Genomic DNA, 20,811 nt, shown 5'->3' on the forward strand with positions numbered 1-20,811 from the left:
AGAAGTAAAGCTAACACAAGTCCCTAATAGGATAACTATAAAGGTGATATAAATTAAGTAAAATAAATAAAATAAAAGAGTAAAATTGCACATGAAAGACTTGTCACAGCTAGACATTTTAATCTTTGTTGTGGTTTTATGCAAGTAGATAGAGAGGAATAAGTGTTTTAAGGACTGGATTCCTTCACAAGCATTCATATTCTCTGTCACAAAATAAAGAATAAAAACTGTAGTCTTGTTACCTGACCGCACCAAATACAGCTTGACAGTTAAATGCGTCATCATGACAACATGCAGAAAAAAGAACACTGCATGTTGCCGTGGTGTTTTGAGGCAAACAAGACACTGACCATGTGACCACCTGTGGAGAGTTCAATTAGAGCTAAACCGGTCCCATTCTGAGTCTCACAGCAGGAGCCAAGAAACACATTTGCCGGCACCTGCTTGTTGATCTGTCATTCCTTAAAAGACGTACTGTATGAGAATTATTTGTCGCATAGCTAGTTGATCCTCTTACACTCTTAGTCTTTACTAGGAATAGATATTCCCTAAGCAACCTGTGACAAGACATGTGTCAGACACCAAAACAATACAAATACTCACATTTCTAAATGCTCCCAAAATGTTCTGCACAATGTCATTAGCTGTGTTTTTAGGTTAATGGGAAGAGGAAGATATTTTTTATTTTAAAATCAAAGTAATTGCAACTGATTACCAACAATGCAATAATCATATAAGAAGTATAAACTCCACTTTTCTACATTTAACTCATGCATGCAGACTCTAAATTTCTAGATTTCTATCCTGGAGAGAAAAATAACTGAAAGGAAAGTGTGTGGTCCAAATATTTATTCAACATTCTCACATTCAACCAAAAAATGTGCTCAGCCTGTGTAAAGCATTCCTCCACATTCATTCACTCGTGTAATTCATGCAGACTTCCAAAGGGGGAGTCAGCAACTTCTGGGGAGACTAATACTGCTTTTAGGGGAGCAAAGTCATCTGATTATCTGCTAGTTATGTTAAATAATCTATGGAAGGGCTTGACATCTTTATGGCAAACTGGATAAGAGGCTGAATTTTAGCAATGAAGTCACAGAGCCAGTATTTCCTATAAAAAGTCAGTTATCCATGCAGGAAGATAAAACTTTGCTTTTTCCAGAGTTAATCACAACTGTTATTATGACTGTTGTTTTACATCCTGAAATAACTGCTATGGTTAAATCCACATGGTTAATTATTCATCATCATTCATCATTTATTATTGAGTCAAAATATATATTTCTTTATTTTCCATTATGATAATGAATGAGATTTTCTCTGGGATGTGAACACGACCAGCAGGGGGGCGGCAGACTGTTAAAAAACCCGCTAATTAATTCCCTTCACAACAGGCAACCAGTAACGTTCACTGGCCTGATTCACTCTTCGTTCAGTAGGAAGTCTCTTTAACTTTGATCATTTTTTTTTCTGACACACCTGCCACTGTACAAAGAAACATGTTAGTCAAAAGAGGCACACTGGCCTCTGCGAAAATGTTAAAACTCCACAGGTGGCTACTGTCAGAAGACACTTTCACCACCGTTGCATCTTCAAACCATCCAAGACAATGATAGAGGTGATAGGAGTCGGTTAATATTTCTTTACATTACAGTGCATCATCTGTTATCTTATTGTGAAGGGGCCCTGACAGAATCGCACTGTTGCACCGTGCCAGCTTTGCTTCAATAGTGCAGTACCCATTTTTATTTTTTTTTTTACTTTGTACTTTTCCTTGCCATGCTAAGTAGGTCGAGCCAACATTTGAAAAGCGGTTTCAAATAAAACAGATGTCTCATATAAAAGTAATTCCCCTCTCCCTCCTTCGAGAACACTTCACAAACAAACAAAAAAAAAAGTAAAAATGTAGGTTTGGGAGGCCTTTGTTGTTTCCTTTGCTGTCAGATAACTAAGATCCTTTGCTTTCAACCCTCAGCTGAAAAATGAAAAAATGTGATCATGGCTCTCTGTTGCTCTCCTCCACTCTCCTTGCTTTTAGGCACGACCATCCCCCCTCTCCTGAATAGCACATCTAACAACCTCTATCTCAGCTTCAGCTCTGATATCAGTGTCTCAGCTGCTGGATTTCACCTGGAATATACAGGTAACATATTTGTTTTGTAAACAGCTTCAGCATATGCGATATATACATAATGATGAGTGAAGCTCTAACAACCATATATATGTCACATTTCTTACCAGCTATCGGTCTGGAGTCGTGTCCAGAGCCTCAGACTCCAAACTATGGAATAAGACAAGGAGACAGATTTATGGTGGGAGATGTCGTGCAGTTTTCATGTGAACAAGGATATTCTCTTCAGGTAAAAAAACAACATATATACTGCTTGCCTCGCTGCACAGATTCTAGCTACTGAGAGATTAAGATGCACTGGAGGATAGACATGTCAGATGCACAGAACACACACATGCGCCACAAATTGCAGTTGTTTAATGCAAACTGACAGTCGGATATGTATGTGAAATCATTAAAGGCTGCTCAGCTGTTCTGATGTGCCGCCATTCACTCTTTTTATCCCCTGGCTGCACCAACCAAGAACTATTTAAGCTGTGAATCAGAAGGAAACCCCGCTCTCGGGTGGTTTTCCCAGCTCTTACTAAACATACAACTCTGGTGTGGTTTGCACAACTCTTGAATAATGTATGTCTCTGGTGTGGTCTGCCCAATTTCTGTGGAGTACTGTGTACAGCTCTAATGGAGGTTTGCCTTCCTGAAGCTTAAAGGGCGGCTTTATTATCATTTTTTCTTTTTCTTTGAGGTTTAATGTAATTCTGTGTTTTCCCAGTAGCGTTCTGTATGTATTCAAATCTGAAAATTCTAATTTCAGTTGAAGTATATGTAGCATGAAATGGTGTTTTCCCAAGCCCTTCTGAAAACATTTTCCCACGTGACCTGACGTAGGTTTGTGCATGATGACCCTGCTACATATAAACCCCTGAGCCTGCCTAACATGCCTCTTTGTGACTGAGCCGAGCCTTCTTTGAGAATTTTTTTTAGCCAGTTTAGCCTCATTTCCTTTAAACACTTTCAGTACGGTACCTTTGGAATTAAAAGTAACCCTTCAAAAATGGTTCCTAGACCTTAGGTCCGCTGAGTGTTTCCACTGCAACAGTATCCTGAAATGTGGAGTTGTTGTCACTCACTGCTCCGTCCAGAACTTGCTGTATTTTCTTATCACCGGTGACACAGATGGAAGTCTGCACTTTGTGTAAAGATCAGAATATATGCAGTTCACACAACCTGGGCAAAATTAATATATATAAACGCTTGAGGATCCACTCATTACTAAAAGTGTCTGTCATCAAAGAGAGACAATAATAAGTAAAGTCATGATCAGGTCATACACTGACAATCTACAATCCACTGATGGATCTATGAATGTCTTAAAATACAAGAGTAGAATAGTTGTTGAAATATAGAAGATAAATGCAGTATTATGCTATATTGAATCTCAATGTGTCTTCACTTGGTTAAATAAAGGGCCAGTAATAATAAAATAGCACCATTTTCCACCTCCATGTATTCATAACAGTCAGTCATACTGTCAGTGAGCTGCATGTGTGGGGGTTGAGAGAGGGGAGGGCATCAGTGCTGTAACTTATGTCACTGCTCTTTGCTAACGGATGAGTGGGAGAATTTTGACTGCAAAGTACGCAGATGGAGATGGCTTTGATATGCAGCAATGCAGCAGATATGCTTTAGTACAGCTCAACAGTATTAATACTGATTATTGCTGAGTAGATAAAACAGTACATTTAAACCAAATAATACATGATCTGTGACAGTATCCTCACTCCTAACTAAATGATGATAATATTGTTGTTGCTTTTACATTTCTAGGGTAATGCTCATATCACCTGCATGCCTGGACCTGTTAGAAGATGGAACTACCCTGTACCACTGTGTCTTGGTAGGTGTTCTCCTACATATATGCACACACACAAACACACATGCATGCAATCCAGTCTGGATATACCGAGACACGTGCACCACTTCAGTGCTGCAGAAAATGATGCAAGCAGTTTCCGCTGCCTGCCCTGACTCTCTGAAAAATAAGCCGTTTGATCAATTTGCTCTTGTGTGATGAGCTGATTATTTAGTATTCTGTGCAGAATGTGATTAAGCTTTTAAACTGATGCAAAGCTAAGTCAGAGTCTGCCATAAACATGCAGTGTGCCAGAGCATCAGCATGCACTGAGGCAAACGAGAGGAAACAAGCCCTGGACAGACATCTACATGCACAATGGTAATTTATTCAAGAAGGGTATTTATTCAAGACTCAGAATATTAATGTGTTTTTTCAAAATGATGCAAAATGTCAGGTTGAAGATACTCAAGTGTCCAGTCAGCAGCAGTGTCTTAAAAAAGAAGTGCTCTTCGCCTGCTGTACTACTTTTGATGTGTTGCTTTTAATGCCAAACAACTGTTCCCCTGTTTTTCACTTTCTGTGCTGCGTGTGTGCGTGCGTGCGTGTGTGCGTGCGTGTGTGTCTACCTACAGCCCAGTGTGGTGGGTCTATGACAGATGTAAGTGGAGTGATTCTAAGTCCTGGTTTCCCCGGCAACTACCCCAGTGGATTAGACTGCACATGGACAGTCAACTTACCTGTCGGCTTCGGTAAGAAACACTGTCAACTTTGAACTTGAGTAAGAAACGGTGTGAGTGTGTGTGTGTGTGTGTGTGTAGGGGGGTGTCTCTCCCTGTTTGTCTGTGTATCTGTTTTCTGTGTCTGCCTTTTTCTGACTCACTCGTCATGTATCTATAGCCCCTTTTACAATGCCTGCTCAGTGCGGGAATATTGCACCATTATCCCGCCTCGCCGTGCTATATTTAAGGAACAATCACGGAAAGGGGTAACAGAGTGGTCTCGCCTTAGACCCGGGAACGCAGCTAGTAATAATACCAAAACGACTTCTCTTCTCTGCAGGCGGTCTGCAGGACGGGATCATGGGTGGCACAGGTGTTTTGATGACTTGTTATATGTGTGACCTGCTGGGTGAGATTTAAAAAGTAGCTGTTGGCGGCTAACTCACAAAGAAGAACATCAGCTGAAAATGTTCCCAGATCGGGTTAATAATACAGTCAAGGAGCTCCTTACCCTTAGAGCAGAGGACAAAATCAGCTGCCGTACAAGAAGGATGGTAAAAGATGTTTTTGCCAGGCTATGCCTTTGTTATCTTTTATAAAGCTCTACTGCCGGTGTCTAACAGCACACTGGAGCAGAATGAAGCTCTCGTTACTGGGCTCTGTGTAAAAATAAAAAGAGGTGTAAAGAAGGGACTTTGTTGTAGCCCTCAAAAGGGCTTATGTCATTTCTTGATTGATTTTTGTAATTACTCACCCCCTCACTCACTCAGTCAGTCTTGGTGGCTTTTATCCTCGTCGCTGATTAGTGGCTTCAGATGAGGCATCTACAAATATTTTATTGCCGTCCTCTCTGTCAGTCAGGCTTTGCTAATTGCTTTAAATGTCAAAACTTTTCTCAGGTATCCACCTCCAGTTTCTGAACTTCTCGACCGAAGCGATCCACGATTACTTAGAGATCCGCAGTGGCACACTGGAATTGGGCTCGGTCATCGACCGGTTCAGCGGTCCAGTCATCCCCAAGCCTCTGTTCAGCACCACCCACCAGACCAGCTTCTTCTTCCACAGTGACTACTCACAAAACAAACCAGGGTTCCACATCACATATCAAGGTAAATGTTGTCTCCGCAAGCTCCTCGCCAGCATCTTGTGTACACTGATCACTTGCTAAGCAAAGAAAACGAGCAGACGTCTGACTGTGCTTTTTGCTTTGCTGAAAACAGAGACTGTTGCCAACTTGGAAACTGGGTTGTCAGACTTAGACCCTGTTTACACCTTGTTTTAAATGTGTTTGGTGTTTCGATCACAAGTGGACAGCCAAATCACATTACTGTTCACACCTGTGTCCATCATGTGTCTCACCTGACCACTTGTGTTTAGATTTTGATACTGCCCACATCACTGCTGCTGTAAGCTTAAAGGGCCCCGCTCACAGTTAGTATGACCACACTCTCGCCAGTCGTGGTCGTGGTCGTGGTCGTGGTTGTGTTGGTACAGCTGGAGATTTCACTGTCAACAGAATCCAACACATCTCCTCCCACAAGGCAACACTTCATCCAACTAGTCGTAAAATGGGCAAGTTATAGAGCACTAGTGTGTTGTCGCCATGTGACAAGCGATGCCTGCTTGTGATCCGATCACCCAAGACACAATCAAAACTAAGAGTAAACATGGTCTTTATTATTACTTTCCTAATTACTTGATTTCTCTGGAGCAACAACAAAATATGTACTTTTTCAGACAGTAATAAAAATGAACAAATAAAAGTTTCTTGACTTCTAAAGCGCTTGCCAGAAAATCACAGGGTGCACACAAGTCCTCATTTTTGGATTAATATCAGTGATGAGATGAGTTTTCTATTTATTTATCTGGCACTTAAAAAGGTTTTGAGCAGTCTTATATTTATTATGACAAATCTTGTAGATGGCCTGAATGTGTTACGGCTAATTCCATTAATGTGCAAATGACTGCGGCTGATGAATAATACCTTTTATCTCCTGACAGGGGCACTGCCAACGTGTTTTAAAACAGTGAAACAATAATGCGAACACTGGCAGTTTTATTATTTCCACTTCCATTGTTTCTACTAATGTTTGTCAGTCTCATGTCTCTCTGCAGTCATGCAAACATTTGACTCTTGTAACTGTGACTGTGAAAAGTCACTGTGACTAAAATGTTTAAATGACAGACTGTCAGATTTAATTTGAGGGTGTTTGGCAACATCAGAAGAAAAAATGTTTGATTCCCTCGTCAAAAAGTTAGCGATCTTAATCTGTATCTAGAATTCTGCAACTGTTTTTTTTTTTTTTTTACCTCTCCAGCATTTCATATCTTAGTGTTATTTAAAATTTTGGCTGCAGGTTGCAGAAGGTCTTCATCTTAAACAAACTGGAAGAATTATGAGTTAGTCTTTTTTTGTGCTGACTGATTCAGGATGCACTTATTGTCTCTATATGAACAACTTTCTGTTTCCCTTGACTAATCTTGGTTATTGTCTCTCAAGCCTACCAGCTCCAGAGTTGCCCAGACCCTCGGCCATTTCGAAACGGCATCGTGATCGGCACAGACTTCAGTGTCGGGATGACGGTGTCGTTTGAATGTCTGCCTGGGTACTCTCTGATCGGGGAGGCTTCACTCACATGTTTACATGGAATCAGCAGGAACTGGAATCACCCGTTACCACGATGTGAAGGTAACACATCAAGCATATGCAACTTGAAAGTCAACACAGAAATTAAATCTACCCCTCTGTATATTAGATGAATGGAGGACCCTTAATTACAGTGTAAAAAATATAGAATAAATGTGGAGGAAATGAGATAGGTGTCTACCTTGCATGTTTTTATCATACATTTCCAGCAGTGAAATGATGTCATTAAATAATATTATTCTAACTTTATGACCGGTAACTGCACACTTATCCAGTTGATATTGTTTCATTTTATTCTTTTTTATGTTACAGACTACACTTTAGAGCACTAACATCCATTTAAGGCCGGAATTAATTTATAAAACTATAAATATTCCGTCTCATAGCTGTCAGCTGTGGCAGCATCACACCACAGACAAGCAACACCTACACTCCCGAGGAATACCTGCGCTGCAGAAATGAAATAAAACTGTAATGACAATTTATTGAAGGTATTAAGGAGTTATCTAGTGGTCATTACATGACTGATAGAGATGTGTCCTCTCTCGGTCATCCAGACAATTAAGAAAGCTTCGCAATAGTGATACTAATTTGCTGGTAATTTATTAAGGGTAATTCTGTTAATATTCTGTCTCACAGCTCTCTGTGGTGGCAACATCACATCGTTAAATGGAACCATTTACTCTCCTGGTCACCCTGAGGAGTACCCCAACTTCCAGGACTGTGTGTGGAGTGTCAGAGTTCCTCCTGGACACGGGATTTACATCAATTTTACCGTACTGAGCACTGAGCCCATATATGACTACATTACCGTCTGGTGAGTGATTTTCCATCCAATATCAAGATACCGATTGTTATATGTGCTTTTATTTACTTGAATTCATACTAGCTGTAATTCGCTCCTCATATGTCATAGTTGACAGAGTTTACACAAATTGCAACTCAATCAAAACTCAGCAGTCAGACTCACAAAAAAAACAAAAAAGAGCACATACTTCCCATTTTAGCCTCTCTTCATTGGCTTCCAGTACATTATAAAATCAATTTCAAGATATTATTGATAACCTTAAGGGCCCACTCGCACCTAAGTACATCTCAGATTATCTGACTCTGAGTGCCCAGTTGTAACCCGAGGTCCTCAAATTGTGTCTTGCCATTCCACAATTTAGGCTGAATATCAAGGTTAACCGAACCATTTCTGTTTGGGCCCCCACACTCTTGAACAACCTCCCTGCGGAAATCAGACTGGCGAGTTCCTCATCCAATTTAAAATCCCTCTTAAAACAAATTTTTATTTTTGTGCTTTTCACCCAGCCATTTTATCTGTAAGTCACTTCTTAAAGCCTACTGTACATACATACAAAGGCATTCCCTTAACTTTTATTCTATTGATTTTTGTTTTTATTTTATTTTACTTTACTCTCTCTCATGTGTAGATCCTTTTATACCATGTTGTGTAACATTTAGGCCTTGTTTACACAGATACCGATACAAATAAAAACAGATTTTTATTTATCCTGTATAAAAAATAAAAAAAAACTTGGGGGTTTATAAGATCAGTTGTGAAAACGATATCCCACACGAAAACGCAAAAACGGCATCTTTTTGCTGCAATTAGCATGCCAGGCCAGTAGGTGGCGATACGCCACATGTCAAACACCATAGGAGAAGGCTCTGCGCGTGCACATGCTTGGCACAAGTGATTAAAACAATGATAAACTACATTTTAACCTTATGTTGCATATTTAGCTGCTGTGCACTTACTAATATTGGGCACAGCAGACGTCTTTGTTCGCCGATGTAGCAGTGATGTTGATGCAGCAGTGCTAAGTTCATTTGTAAGCTCGTAAGTAGTCCCAAAAGTGCAAACAAAACGTAAACAACCTGGCATATATCCGCCATTGTTGTTGTGGTTCCCGTGCGCCTAATGAGCATGCGCAAACTGGGTTGCAGCGTCATCGTTCTCCAAAATCTCAGTCTATCCTGTATACACGTCTCCATAGAAAAGGGTATTTTTTAAAAACTTTCACTTTGGAAGCCGTTTTTGAAAATCTCTGTTTTCCTCGAGAAAAACAGCAGTTATGTGTAAATGATAGGTGCAAACGCAAAGATAAATACCCGTTTTCAGAAGTATACGGAACCATATAAACAGGCCCTTAAACTGCCATTGATTTATTTATTTTTTTAAATATTGTGTATCGTTTGTTATTTTGTGTAAAGCCCTTTATAACTTTGTTTTGGAAGGCCTGTCTTTAGGGACCACCTTCAACAGCCACAAAATTAAATCAAAACATCCATTTACAAACTTTCACACAGCTCGTGCAGTAAGATCTAATTTATTCATTCTTTTGGTCAGCACTTCCTAAACACATGAATTTTCTCTTAAACCTTACTATTTAAAACACTTCAGCCTTGAAGTAGTGCAGCTGAGCGTGCCTGAGCATGTGCGTGCATATGAGCTCCACTCAGCTGTGCATGAGACTGTTTGTACTGACGTGTTTTAAATCGTAATGTTTTAGTGTAAAAGTAATTGGGTAAGTGAGACTTGGATTATACAGCAGGAGTTGTATCATGACCTCAAGTCATGAAGTTTGTTCCCCTTTTTTGTATTATTTGTTCACCGTGGAGGCATGCCAGAAAAACAAAGTTTTCTTCATGAATTCAATCTAACATGTGGTAAATAAGTGATTTGCAAGAGGCCATTTTGCAGGTCCAGGATTTCTTTAACTGGCACTGTGCTGCTGCTTGTCAATCACGTCCACCTTTTCTGCTTTATCAAGATTTATTTCACTCAGAATATTTTTATTTTTTTCACTAAATTGCATTTAACTTGAACCACATATGACAACTGAAAGCGGAGAACCTCTGCCACACACACATGCACACACCATCTCTCTCACACAGGATGTCATGCTCTTTAACATCTTTTCAGAGCTGGCCACTAATTGGCTAAATTCCTGCAAGGGTTACTATGACTACAGACATCTTCCCTTGAATATAAAGCTACTCTGACATAATTTCCTTCTTGTCATGTTTTATCCGTCTCTCTTTACCCATAAGTCTCTCTCCCCTTCCCTCTGCTCCTCACACTATCTCCAAGTCTCAGTTGGTCCTATATGTAATATACAATACATCTTTCTCTCCCTACCTGCCCAGTCTTAGTTTCTCACTTCATTATTCTTCTTAAGGGAAGCAGCCATTGGCAACAGCAGACATTTTGTCAATGCAAAATGTTTAAACAGTGCTTAGATACCATGTTACATAGTTATCTGCAGGAACAGGGTGGCAGCAGAACCATAAATAGGCTTTACAATGTATTCTATGGTTGCCATGTTGCTGCCCCTTCTCAATACCCGAGGTAAATAGACAGCAGAGTGCAGCATCAACAGTTTAGAAACGTCACCTGGCATACAGACATGGAGAGGCAGGGCGAGGCAGGGAAAACACAACAGCCGCAGTGTGAGACATGGTTTGCTGCTGATGCGTTCCTGTGTATTTATAGAGCACAACAGAAGGACCAAATGTCTGTCTTGTACTTTTGTTAGCCTGTCATGATGTAAGCACTGTCAACGTTCCAGATTTCCAGGTTTGGCTGTTTTCACAGCCCCCAGGAAACTCTTTAGAATTATCAGAACTAAAAACTCTGTTATCTATTCAGAAAGTCTGCCAACAAAATGAACCTTTTCCCGACATGCACCTGGATGACCCACAAGTGTAGAACACTGACTATATCAAAGAATTACTTTAATAATCGTATTCCTCCAGAGAAAGCCAGGTACACCAGGAAATTAAACATTGTAAGCTAAAAACAGTGACTCTATTCCCTTGCCGAATGAATGTTCCCATCGAGTGACCTGAGGTCGGTTACAATGACATCTACCACTATTTGACCGAGTCTCTGGTTAAGTCTGTCTCACCTTTGGGGAAAACTTTACTTTAGGAGGTTCTTATTTTGTTACAAACACAAAGGTTTCCAGCTAAATGCACCTCAGGACCCATTTAATTCAAACGACGATCTGAATGTATACAGCTCCTGTAAACAACAGGCTGTGGAAACTTATTTTGCTAGTTTTAACATTTAAGGTGAAACAGTCTCATAATCAGAGTTTAACCAACCAACAGCTAATAGATGCTACTAAGCACCAAAGTCTTGACCAGAAATTTCTGTCTGCACAGTCCAAATTACAAGTTAGTTTAAAAGCCTCTTTTGTCCGACCAGTGATTGAAAAAATAAGCTAATTTACAATAATCAAGAAATAAAAGAAAAGCAGCAAATACTCAATTTAAGATGCAAGACCCAGAGAATGTTTGACCCTTTGCTCGATACCTTAAATGATTTAACAGTTATATCTTTGCACATGAGCTGTCTCCCTCATCAAAATGCTGCTAAATAGTATTTAACACATAGACTGTGCAAAATAATGGACATAGTCCCCGGGACGTCACCCACTGATTTGTGGACTCGAATTTTGAAGTCTGAGTTTTGCGTCTTGTATTTTTGAAGCCAGAAGTGACCAATTTTGGATGGCAGGGTGGAGCTAGCTGCTAGCTTGATTAGCATTGTGCATTTGCAGTCAGTCTATGGTTAACAAAAATGCTAATCCTAATTTTTGCTAGTGAAAGACAGGCCTAAAATGAAAGCAAAAGTGTTTACCAGAAAAACTGATCATCAAACTTCTTAGGCCACACAGAAAGCGTTTTGCAGGTTGCAAAACGTGGGGCGCCCTTTTTTTTTTTTTTTTTTTTTTTTTTTAATTGAATGCCGCTAGTAAAAAAATAAATAAAAGCTTGCTGCGTTTTTTTATTGTTGCCAGGCAACCATGCTATCACCTCCTTATCCTGACCTTTCCGTGTAATCAATCTTCCGTGAATTTATTCATCGGATTTATTTCACAGTAACTAGTAGCTGGTTACTAAAATGTTGAGGTAGAGTGTACTTGCTGTAGCACAGGGCTGTCAGCAGATAGTTTTTGGGCACAGGGAAATGGAGATCTGTGTGGGTACATGAGACCCTAAAAAAGAGGGTGGGTCATGGGGAGTACCACCAGTTGGTCCAGGAGCTTCGCCTCAATGGTGGTCGTCTCTAGGCATACTTTAGGATGACTCGTGGGCAGTTTGACAACCTGCTGTCCATCATCGGGCCGTATAGCTCTGGGTATCCAGCAACCGCTACCATCAGGCCACATCCTTAATCATGCTTAAATTTAAGAATCAAATATGTGTAAATGCATGAGTTACATATAAATTCCCCCCAAGTACAGTTGTTGAGAAAGTGGGAAATTGGCTTCAGAGACCAAAACTGGATTTTGTACCAGGGTGTAAACATCCCTGCATTTTTATCATGGTTGATTGGAGCCAACCTCAAGTGGCCATTAGAGGAACTGCAGTTTTTGAAAGCTTGTTGGGTATCTAAACACACTTGAGTTAGAGAACTACTTATCTTTTCACAGAGTCTCTTTCACAGAGTTGTAGTTGCTTCAAGTACGATCAAGTACAGCAGCTTGTTTTCTTCAACCACTGGGGTGCAGCTGGTTTATTGTATGGGTGTTTATAGAGTATCTATAGACGCAGCTCATGACTGTAATATGCAGCCTCCCTTTCCCACACCGCAACACTGTTGAGCCATGTGCTGTCCACCCACAGCCAATTCTGTGAATTCCGCGAATTGGTCGCACAGCGTGTTCCTGACCCTGCTGTCAGATCGAAAAGTGGACAAACTGCTGAACTCACACAAAGTAAAGACAGCAACTGCACACAAACACGCACAAAAAAACCCTCACAATCTCAGTCACACAGCCACAAAGTTGGCTCCCTGTAGAGAGCACAGTGTCAGTGGTAAAGGTGTGATTTTCACAGCAGTCTCCTCAGTCCAGAGCAAGCCAACCTGACAGTCAGTTAGTCTGCTAATTGGTCTCATACAGGGAGGCTTACTACAGGATTTTATTGTAAGGATTATCATATATGTCACAGATGTTACCCTGCGTGACCTGATACACCTCAGCACTTCTCTTTGCTGTGTATGTTGCCATAATGTGCACATAAATGTTATGGTGTGTTAGCATCAGCAATAATCAGCAGTGGGAAGCAGTGAATGAAATTGAACCGCTCAATGTGAATCAGAGCGGCAGATGATTCCTTACATAACCTGACAGGTATAATTGGCCTCATCCAAAAACACTTAACAGCAGGAAATAATCATTCCATTTAACTTCATGATGATACTTTTTAATCACTGATAATGAGCCGGCTATTGGTTAGTTCCAGTCTGACAGCTGGTGGGTCGGTCATTAAAGGTGAAATATGCTCACGACATTGCACAGAGAGCCTGGCCTGCCAGTTGACGGATATCTTCCTGCCTGCCTTCTGTGGTAATTGTGCAACTTTTCATGAATGCCAGGCTGATATTAGTGGCAAAACTAAAGCCAAGTCTACAACAGGACTCAAATTTGTTATTCTTATGATCTGACGACAGTTCAATCAATATTTATGAACTTGAGCATCCCAAAGCAAGAATAAGAGAGCCCGGGCTTTGAACTGTGTTGTTATTGAGAGACAAAAAGGAGCTGCTCTTCTGTCCGTGAGTGGGATCTGAGTTTGTGAAGGTTTTATGGCTAAATGAGCTTTGTGACATTGTAGTTTGGATTGTTTTGAGAGGGAAGATGAGCCCATACCCGTGCACAATCACTCCGGGCGCCGGCACTTTGTCACACAATGTCCGACTCCATTCGCAGTCAATGGAGCAGTTCCAGGTTTTGCCTCATGAATATCGTCAAGTCTCCTCTATCTTTGTTTCTAGCCTCAGAGAAACCACTTCATGATCACAAATAGCCATTTAACTGTCAGAGATGACTGCAATAAATTATTCAAATTATGTTTTAGGTTGACTTTTCCCTTTCATTGTTCTATAAAGAAAGATCAAGTCCATTCTTTTATGAGTCTTTAGTCTCTAAGTACCCCCTTTGTAACACAAGCTTTCTGTATGCATGTCTGTGTTTCTCTCTTTATTTCTTCGCAGGGATGGTCCAGACCAGTCATCTCCTCAGATTGGCCAGTTTAGTGGGAACACAGCTTTGGAGTCTGTCTACTCGACTTCCAACATCATCCTCATCAAATTCCACTCTGACTTCTCCGGAGCCGGCTTCTTTGTCTTGAGCTACCATGGTGAGACAGTAACAGCATTATCAATTCTGTCAGAGAGCTAGTGAGGGAAGCATTTGATTGAGTTTGTTCGGTTAAAATGCCATTCTCAATAACTTCCTCTGCAGTTGGCTTTGTTGTCCCGAGGTATGGCGTTAAACTATAATGCTATCATTAGCTGTAGCCGCAGTGATGGCATCGATCTGTTTGTTGTTGTGTTAGAATCTCTTCAACTTCATCCTCATTACGTTCCACTCAGACCTGCTTCCTCTGACTTATTCTGACTCATAAAGTTTAGTCTTTCACCGGAACTTTTGTCTTTGTGGCAGCCTTTCACAGTGATAATACATTAGTCACGGTGGTGCTATTGGTAGTTTTCGTTGTCATGGCTACTGCAAAAAGGTTCCCTTCAGAGTCATTGAGCACCTTTACATTTGGTCAACATTTCATGGCTTTTATCAATCTCGTTTCATTTTTGAGTGTACTGAGGCGTTTTTGAATGCCATTACTCCTGCTGAGTGCATATCCAGTCACTTTAAATTATAGCAGGTGGGTTTATGAATGAGTCATACAATACTAAAGCAAAGTATGTGATATGTGATTCACTTTTGGTGGCACTGAATCCCTTTTTCCAGGTCTCGCTTGGTTATAGAATGAGTAGACCAGTTGGTTTCTTGTCCATACATGCTAATAACATACTGCAGTGATCCTTTAGATCAGTAGCCATGTTTCCACTCAGTTGCACAAAAGAAATGTGAATTAGATGCATTTTCATCAACTGCTTTGGAGCGAATAAACAAGGCTTCACAAAGTGTAGTTTCATCAGAAGTGTGTGGTACAGGCTACGTTTTACACATGGCTGTAATCTGCCAGTGAACAGAGCAGAAATGGAGGTTGCAAACAGGAAACAAAACAAGTCACCTAGGCCATTTAACCCATCTGTGAGAGAAAAACGCAGCGAGATCTTTGGATAGTTGTTTCAGTTGGACATGTTTCATCCTGTCTTGAGACAAAGACAACATGATGCAATGATTCTAATGCATGGGAAGACAATGACAGTAGAAGTAGCTGATATTGTTGTGTGAGTTAAATGCTGATATGTCAGAACTAGGGATCCATGATAGTACCAGCACGTCACCAGTATCAGATGATATTGGCCTTAAAATGAGAATCAGCCAACATGGTGATACTGTAATATCGGTACATCAGCAGTATCGGTGGATATCAGCTTTTAAATGACCTATTACAATGTACAATTAATGAATATTACATATATTGAAAAGTATTGTATTTCATGTCTCCATCTGCTGGTGGGCCATCACGGCAAGAGTATGCATGCATAATATGATGTTAAATCCACTACGGAAGAGACTTGATATTCACTAAAATTAGGTGGGGGGAAAAGTAGATATATATATCGATATCGGTATCGGCTATTGGCCAGATAAGTTGTTATATATCGGCATATTGAATATTGGCAAAAAAGTGAATATCATGCATTTGTAGCCAGAACCTATTTGGAGATTAAGATTTATGTATTGCATCAACTCATTTTGGTCATTTTTTTAGTAAAAATGTCAAACATTTGCTGGTTCTAGCTTCTTAAATACACACCTTACACATAGATCAAATGATTAATTGATTAATTGTGTAAATAAGCGGCATATTAAATGATAATTAAAAGACCTATTTTTCAGTTTCTGTGATACTTCAAAAAATGCATGAAACCAAGTTCATGGAAACATGGCTAGTGATCAGTGGAAGGCAAGAATCATATCACCATGTGTAATACATAGATGTTTCTGTTGTTGAAGAAAAATGTAGCTTTGCACAAGGAAAACAACACTTGAGCTGCTGAATGTTTGTCGATGGGGGGTAATTCATTTTTCATATGCTACTTTCTAGCATCCAGCACCTTTTGTCTTGTGGTAGTGTGCAGTAGCTTTGCTGTTGGAAGGGAAATAACAACGCTGGTTTGTTCAAAAAAGAAAAGGAAAAAAAGCAGCTTTCACTAAGAAGTTCATTCATCTTTCAACTTAATCTGTGCTAACATAAACCGTGTCTTGTCACCATGGTTTGCCACTAGTGACAATTTCCTCTATTCTAAAGCTTTGCTATCAGATTAAAAGAAAATACTTTAATAGCTGTAGCTTACGTACAACCGTTTGGTGCAACTTATCTATTATGTAGAGGTTCTAGTTGTGTCTGGATGATGGGTCTTGTGAGCAGCTCACTTTTTCCATTATTCATGAAAAGCTGCTTGTTGAATCCTCAGAACATGTGTGAGTCCTTCCGTATCGTAAATCTTTTTGACAATGTCCAGCCGAGTCCGAGCGTAGGGGGGTTGTCTTTGTACCATTTCTTTGTGATTGCCTTTGTGTTCGCTGCTAATAGAATTTTAATGAGATACTGCTCCTGATACTGTGTATTTTCCTGTGTCAGGTTACATAAATACAATACATGTCTTGGGCAATTCATGCCCTAATATTGCTTTCAACTGCACCCATACATCATCCCAATATTACATGTTTTCTGACATTACCAAAATGCATGAGTGTGATCCACATTTTTCTCTACACACTGTCTCCAACAGGTCTGTTGTGTAGATGAAAATGTACTTTTAAGGCCTTTCCACAATGGAGGCATGACCAATACACAACATGAAAGTGTGGAATACTCACCTGCTCAAATTTTGCACCAGGACTATTCATACGGGCAATGGCGTGAATTTGCGACAGTTGCAGCCATGGATATATGGTTGTGACAGGTCCACCATTTTCGTGATGTTGTAACATGGCATCTGTTCCACGCAATGTGATTGTTTGATGCTTCTGTTCGTGGTGCAAAAGCTCCAAAAACATTGACCTCAATCTGAAAAAATCATGCAACTTTTTCAGCCGCATAATATTCACTTCCTGTGTGAAGGTACTCAAGACGAATACAACAGCTTGGAAAAATATTGATGTGCACATAGCCTCGCTCACCAGACCTTTCTCAAGAAAAGAAAGGTCTGGCTGCGCCGACTCTCACTTCAAGATTGGAGGAAAAAAACACCCCAGCTTTTTTTATTTCTTTCAGCCAATCACAATCGTTCTTGGCGGTGCCACACATCGTGCCACAGCAACGGTGCGCTTGAAAACTGCTACAAAACCGGAGGTGGTAGGGCGGGACTTCAGCGGGTGGCTCGTTCCACCCAATGAGAGGCTGATCTATGCAGCGAACTTCCGCCCACTCAAACTAATGTGCACACGAACTACAAAAAAAAAAAAAAAAAAAAAAAAACTGTGAAAAGGACTTAAGTCTTGGGAGTAATGAAAAACCAGACTTTTCCAACTGAATTCTTTCCATATTTTGGAGCTCATTTTTGCATGTTGCACCTTACATACACTGATCAGCCAAAACATTAAACCCACTGACAGGTGAAGTGAACAACATTGATCATCTTGTTACAGTGCAACGTTCTGTTGGGAAACCTTTGGTTCTGACATTTATGTGGATGCTACTTGAGAGCGCAGCAGCACTCCCCAGTAGCAGTGGCCCCTCAGCAGGACAGTGCACCATGCCACACCAGAAAAACTGCTCAGGGATAGCCTTGGGAACATGACAAAGAGTTCAAGGTGTTGACCTGGCCTCCAAATTTCCCAGATCCCCATCTGATCAAACATCTATGGGACGTACTGTTACCCCACCTCACATCCCACAGGACTCAGAAGATCTGAAGGTAATGCCCTGGTGCCAGACACCAGTTAACACCCCCTAGAGGTCCTGTGTCCATGCCTTGACAGGTCAGAGCCAAGTCCAGTCCAAGGAGGACCCACCGTGGATCGTGGGTACCTATAGTGTACCAGCAAGTCCCTCAAATGTCCTATCTGATTGGGATCTGGGGTTTTGGAGGTAAAGTGGACACCTTAAGCTCCTTGTCCTGTTCCTCAGGCCATTCCTGAGCAGCTTTTATGGTGTGGTAGGGTGCACCGTCCTGCTGGGGGGGCACGGCCATCGACAAGTGCCGTTGCCATGAGGGGGTTTATTTTGTCTGCAATGGTGTTCGGGTGGGTAAAGCGCATCAAGTAGCATTCATATGAATGCCAGGACCCAAGGTTTCCCAGCAGAACATTGCACTGTAACAAGATGATGATCTGTGTTTATTGTTCCAGCCATCTTCAGATATTTCCATCTTGAGTTCTCAATTATCTCTAATATACAGAGTAAATGTCACCCTGCTCGTCACCAAACATTGATAAAACCCTGAAATTAGTCCGCCAACAGCGCTCTGTATGCTTTACACAATGTCACAATCATTCTGTTTGGTTCACACAGGAAATCTGGTTTGATCTGTTTCTCAGAATAATAGCTTTAACTTTAAACCACACAATAAAAGCACGACACAACCTAAAGAAAAGCAAACTACTTGATATTCTGATTACGTTCAAATCATTTTGTTTAATGTCATGCAACTAAGTCATCCTTGTCATTTAACAATAATTAGACTCATAAAAATGAGGATCTTTTCATGAAACGATGCCCTCAGTGATGGTTTGTGTGTTAGTAAGTCTCTTTCTGCACAATAGCCTGATTTTTTTTATGTTGCCATCGTACACACATCCACACAAACAGTCATCTTCCCCCCACAGGGTCGTGGAGATTGCATTTTTGCTGGTCCTGAGCTGCTCTTTCTCCATGTCAAAACTGTCTGTGCCATTCAGGTTTTCATTTCATTTCAATCTCTTCGCCGTGGTCCTTCAGTGCGCTTAGATTTCCCTTTGTTTCCAAACTCTGTTTAAGATGAAAACCCTCCCCAATTGTCTTTTTTCCCCCTTGTTTCGCCTGTCTGCCTGCAAACATCAATCTTTGGACTCTTTGGCTTTTGTCTATTTGGCCCACTCTCATGTGAAAAACATTTAACTCCATGCTTTCTCAAACTACATTATCTTTTCTTGTGCTGACCACCAGTGATTTCAGATAATGGATAAACAGTAGTGCATCAGCATGCATACATGAGAAAACCTCGTCATATTTGGGAGCAGGGTAGTACAGTATGTTTTCTGTGCTGTTTTTAATTCCATTTTTTTTTACTGACTAGTGTTTGTCGTAATGCAGAAATCTCATAAAATTAATCCCATAATGTTTTCACTTTTAACTAAATGATGAGAGAGTTTCCAAAGCTTTAGAAAATACTTTCAGATGAACCTCACATCTCGACAGCCGTCATCATCAAACTAAAAATGGCTTTTTTTCTGACTGAATCTTTTACTTTGGCAATGCAGGATTTTCACCACACAGTAAAGAAATGCTGTTTATATTCCTCATCCTTGTCAGAAGTGTTCCTGAAAAGCTGCATTTTTTGGGATGAGGTTTTAATTTGACAGAATGGCTCCTAATGAGTCTTTACTGTCTCCACTCCTTCTCCCCTTCGCAACAGAGTTTGTCATTCAGTCAAATATGTGTACATCCTCCGCCCTCTCCCTCGTGACGCTCACACTTCCTCCTTCACAAAAGTTTCTGCTCAGTGCTCTTTAGTGAAAACATGTCAAGTTGCGTTTTTTTTTTTTTTTTTTTTTGAGCGGGCTTTCCTTTTTTCAGACAGATGTCACGCTGTTAATGAATTTCCGTTGGCAGGTTTTAACTGTCAGCTGTCACCCTCACACAGGAACAGTACCATCTGATGGATTCAAGTTTATCTTCAATTTCTGTGTTATTGGAGGATGTACAGGAGAGAGTGACAGGGGATGATGGATGAGAGGGAGAGGGGATGACATGTATGGTGGTGGTTGTTAGTATTATTTTGTCACTTCTGTTTTATTAGACAATATAACACGAGAGACGGGCGAGAGTGAGAGGTAACCACAATGTGAGCGAGAAGGACACCCTCCATAGTGTGGGGAAGACTTAAAGTCTTCGTTAATAAATACAGGAAGAATAGCGGGAGGAATAAGAGACAAACTTTTAACATTTCTTCTTCAGCGCCCTTCAGTGACGCTAGTGAAATTCAGAATGTCACAGTTTGCATCTGAGACAGCTGCGAAAGTGCAGTTTTGGTTTGAAATGCCAAGTCAACCCCAAAGGAAGCATCAAGCCACTGTCTTGGGGATGTTTATCGAAATCATTGTCCTTATATTTATTTATTTATCTCTGGGTCAAGGTTCTGAATGCCAGCGCTCCCACGCAGAGACGAGGACCATACAGTGGCGGATAATGTTGTCATGGACGTGAGACTGAGAAGGCCAATGTGGCATGAATGTGGAAGTAGCTATAAAAAATGGTCTTGGAGCTTAGTGAGATCAATGACTGCTCACAGTGATCCTCTCCCCTCCTCTCATGCACACAAGCACAGACAGAGCCGCGCGCACACACTCAGACATGCACACATACTGGCACTCACACA

At 40.7% G+C, this 20,811-nt stretch overlaps 1 protein-coding gene across 5 annotated transcripts in view; it reads left to right on the forward strand.

Moving 5' to 3' along the window:
- csmd3b (CUB and Sushi multiple domains 3b) overlaps positions 1-20,811 on the forward strand; it is a 471,159-nt gene that overhangs the window by 392,861 nt on the left and 57,487 nt on the right. For all 5 annotated transcript variants that reach the window (XM_049601964.1, XM_049601965.1, XM_049601966.1 and 2 more), the window contains exons 39-46: positions 2,039-2,143; positions 2,242-2,360; positions 3,899-3,968; positions 4,559-4,675; positions 5,545-5,754; positions 7,146-7,334; positions 7,932-8,109; positions 14,308-14,453. In XM_049601964.1, the coding sequence (XP_049457921.1) occupies positions 2,039-2,143; positions 2,242-2,360; positions 3,899-3,968; positions 4,559-4,675; positions 5,545-5,754; positions 7,146-7,334; positions 7,932-8,109; positions 14,308-14,453 (1,134 nt within the window). The remainder of the gene's footprint in view (positions 1-2,038; positions 2,144-2,241; positions 2,361-3,898; positions 3,969-4,558; positions 4,676-5,544; positions 5,755-7,145; positions 7,335-7,931; positions 8,110-14,307; positions 14,454-20,811) is intronic.

This window comes from Epinephelus fuscoguttatus, linkage group LG17 (genome assembly GCF_011397635.1).
Source record: "Epinephelus fuscoguttatus linkage group LG17, E.fuscoguttatus.final_Chr_v1".
NCBI classification, from domain to species: Eukaryota; Metazoa; Chordata; class Actinopteri; order Perciformes; family Serranidae; genus Epinephelus; species Epinephelus fuscoguttatus.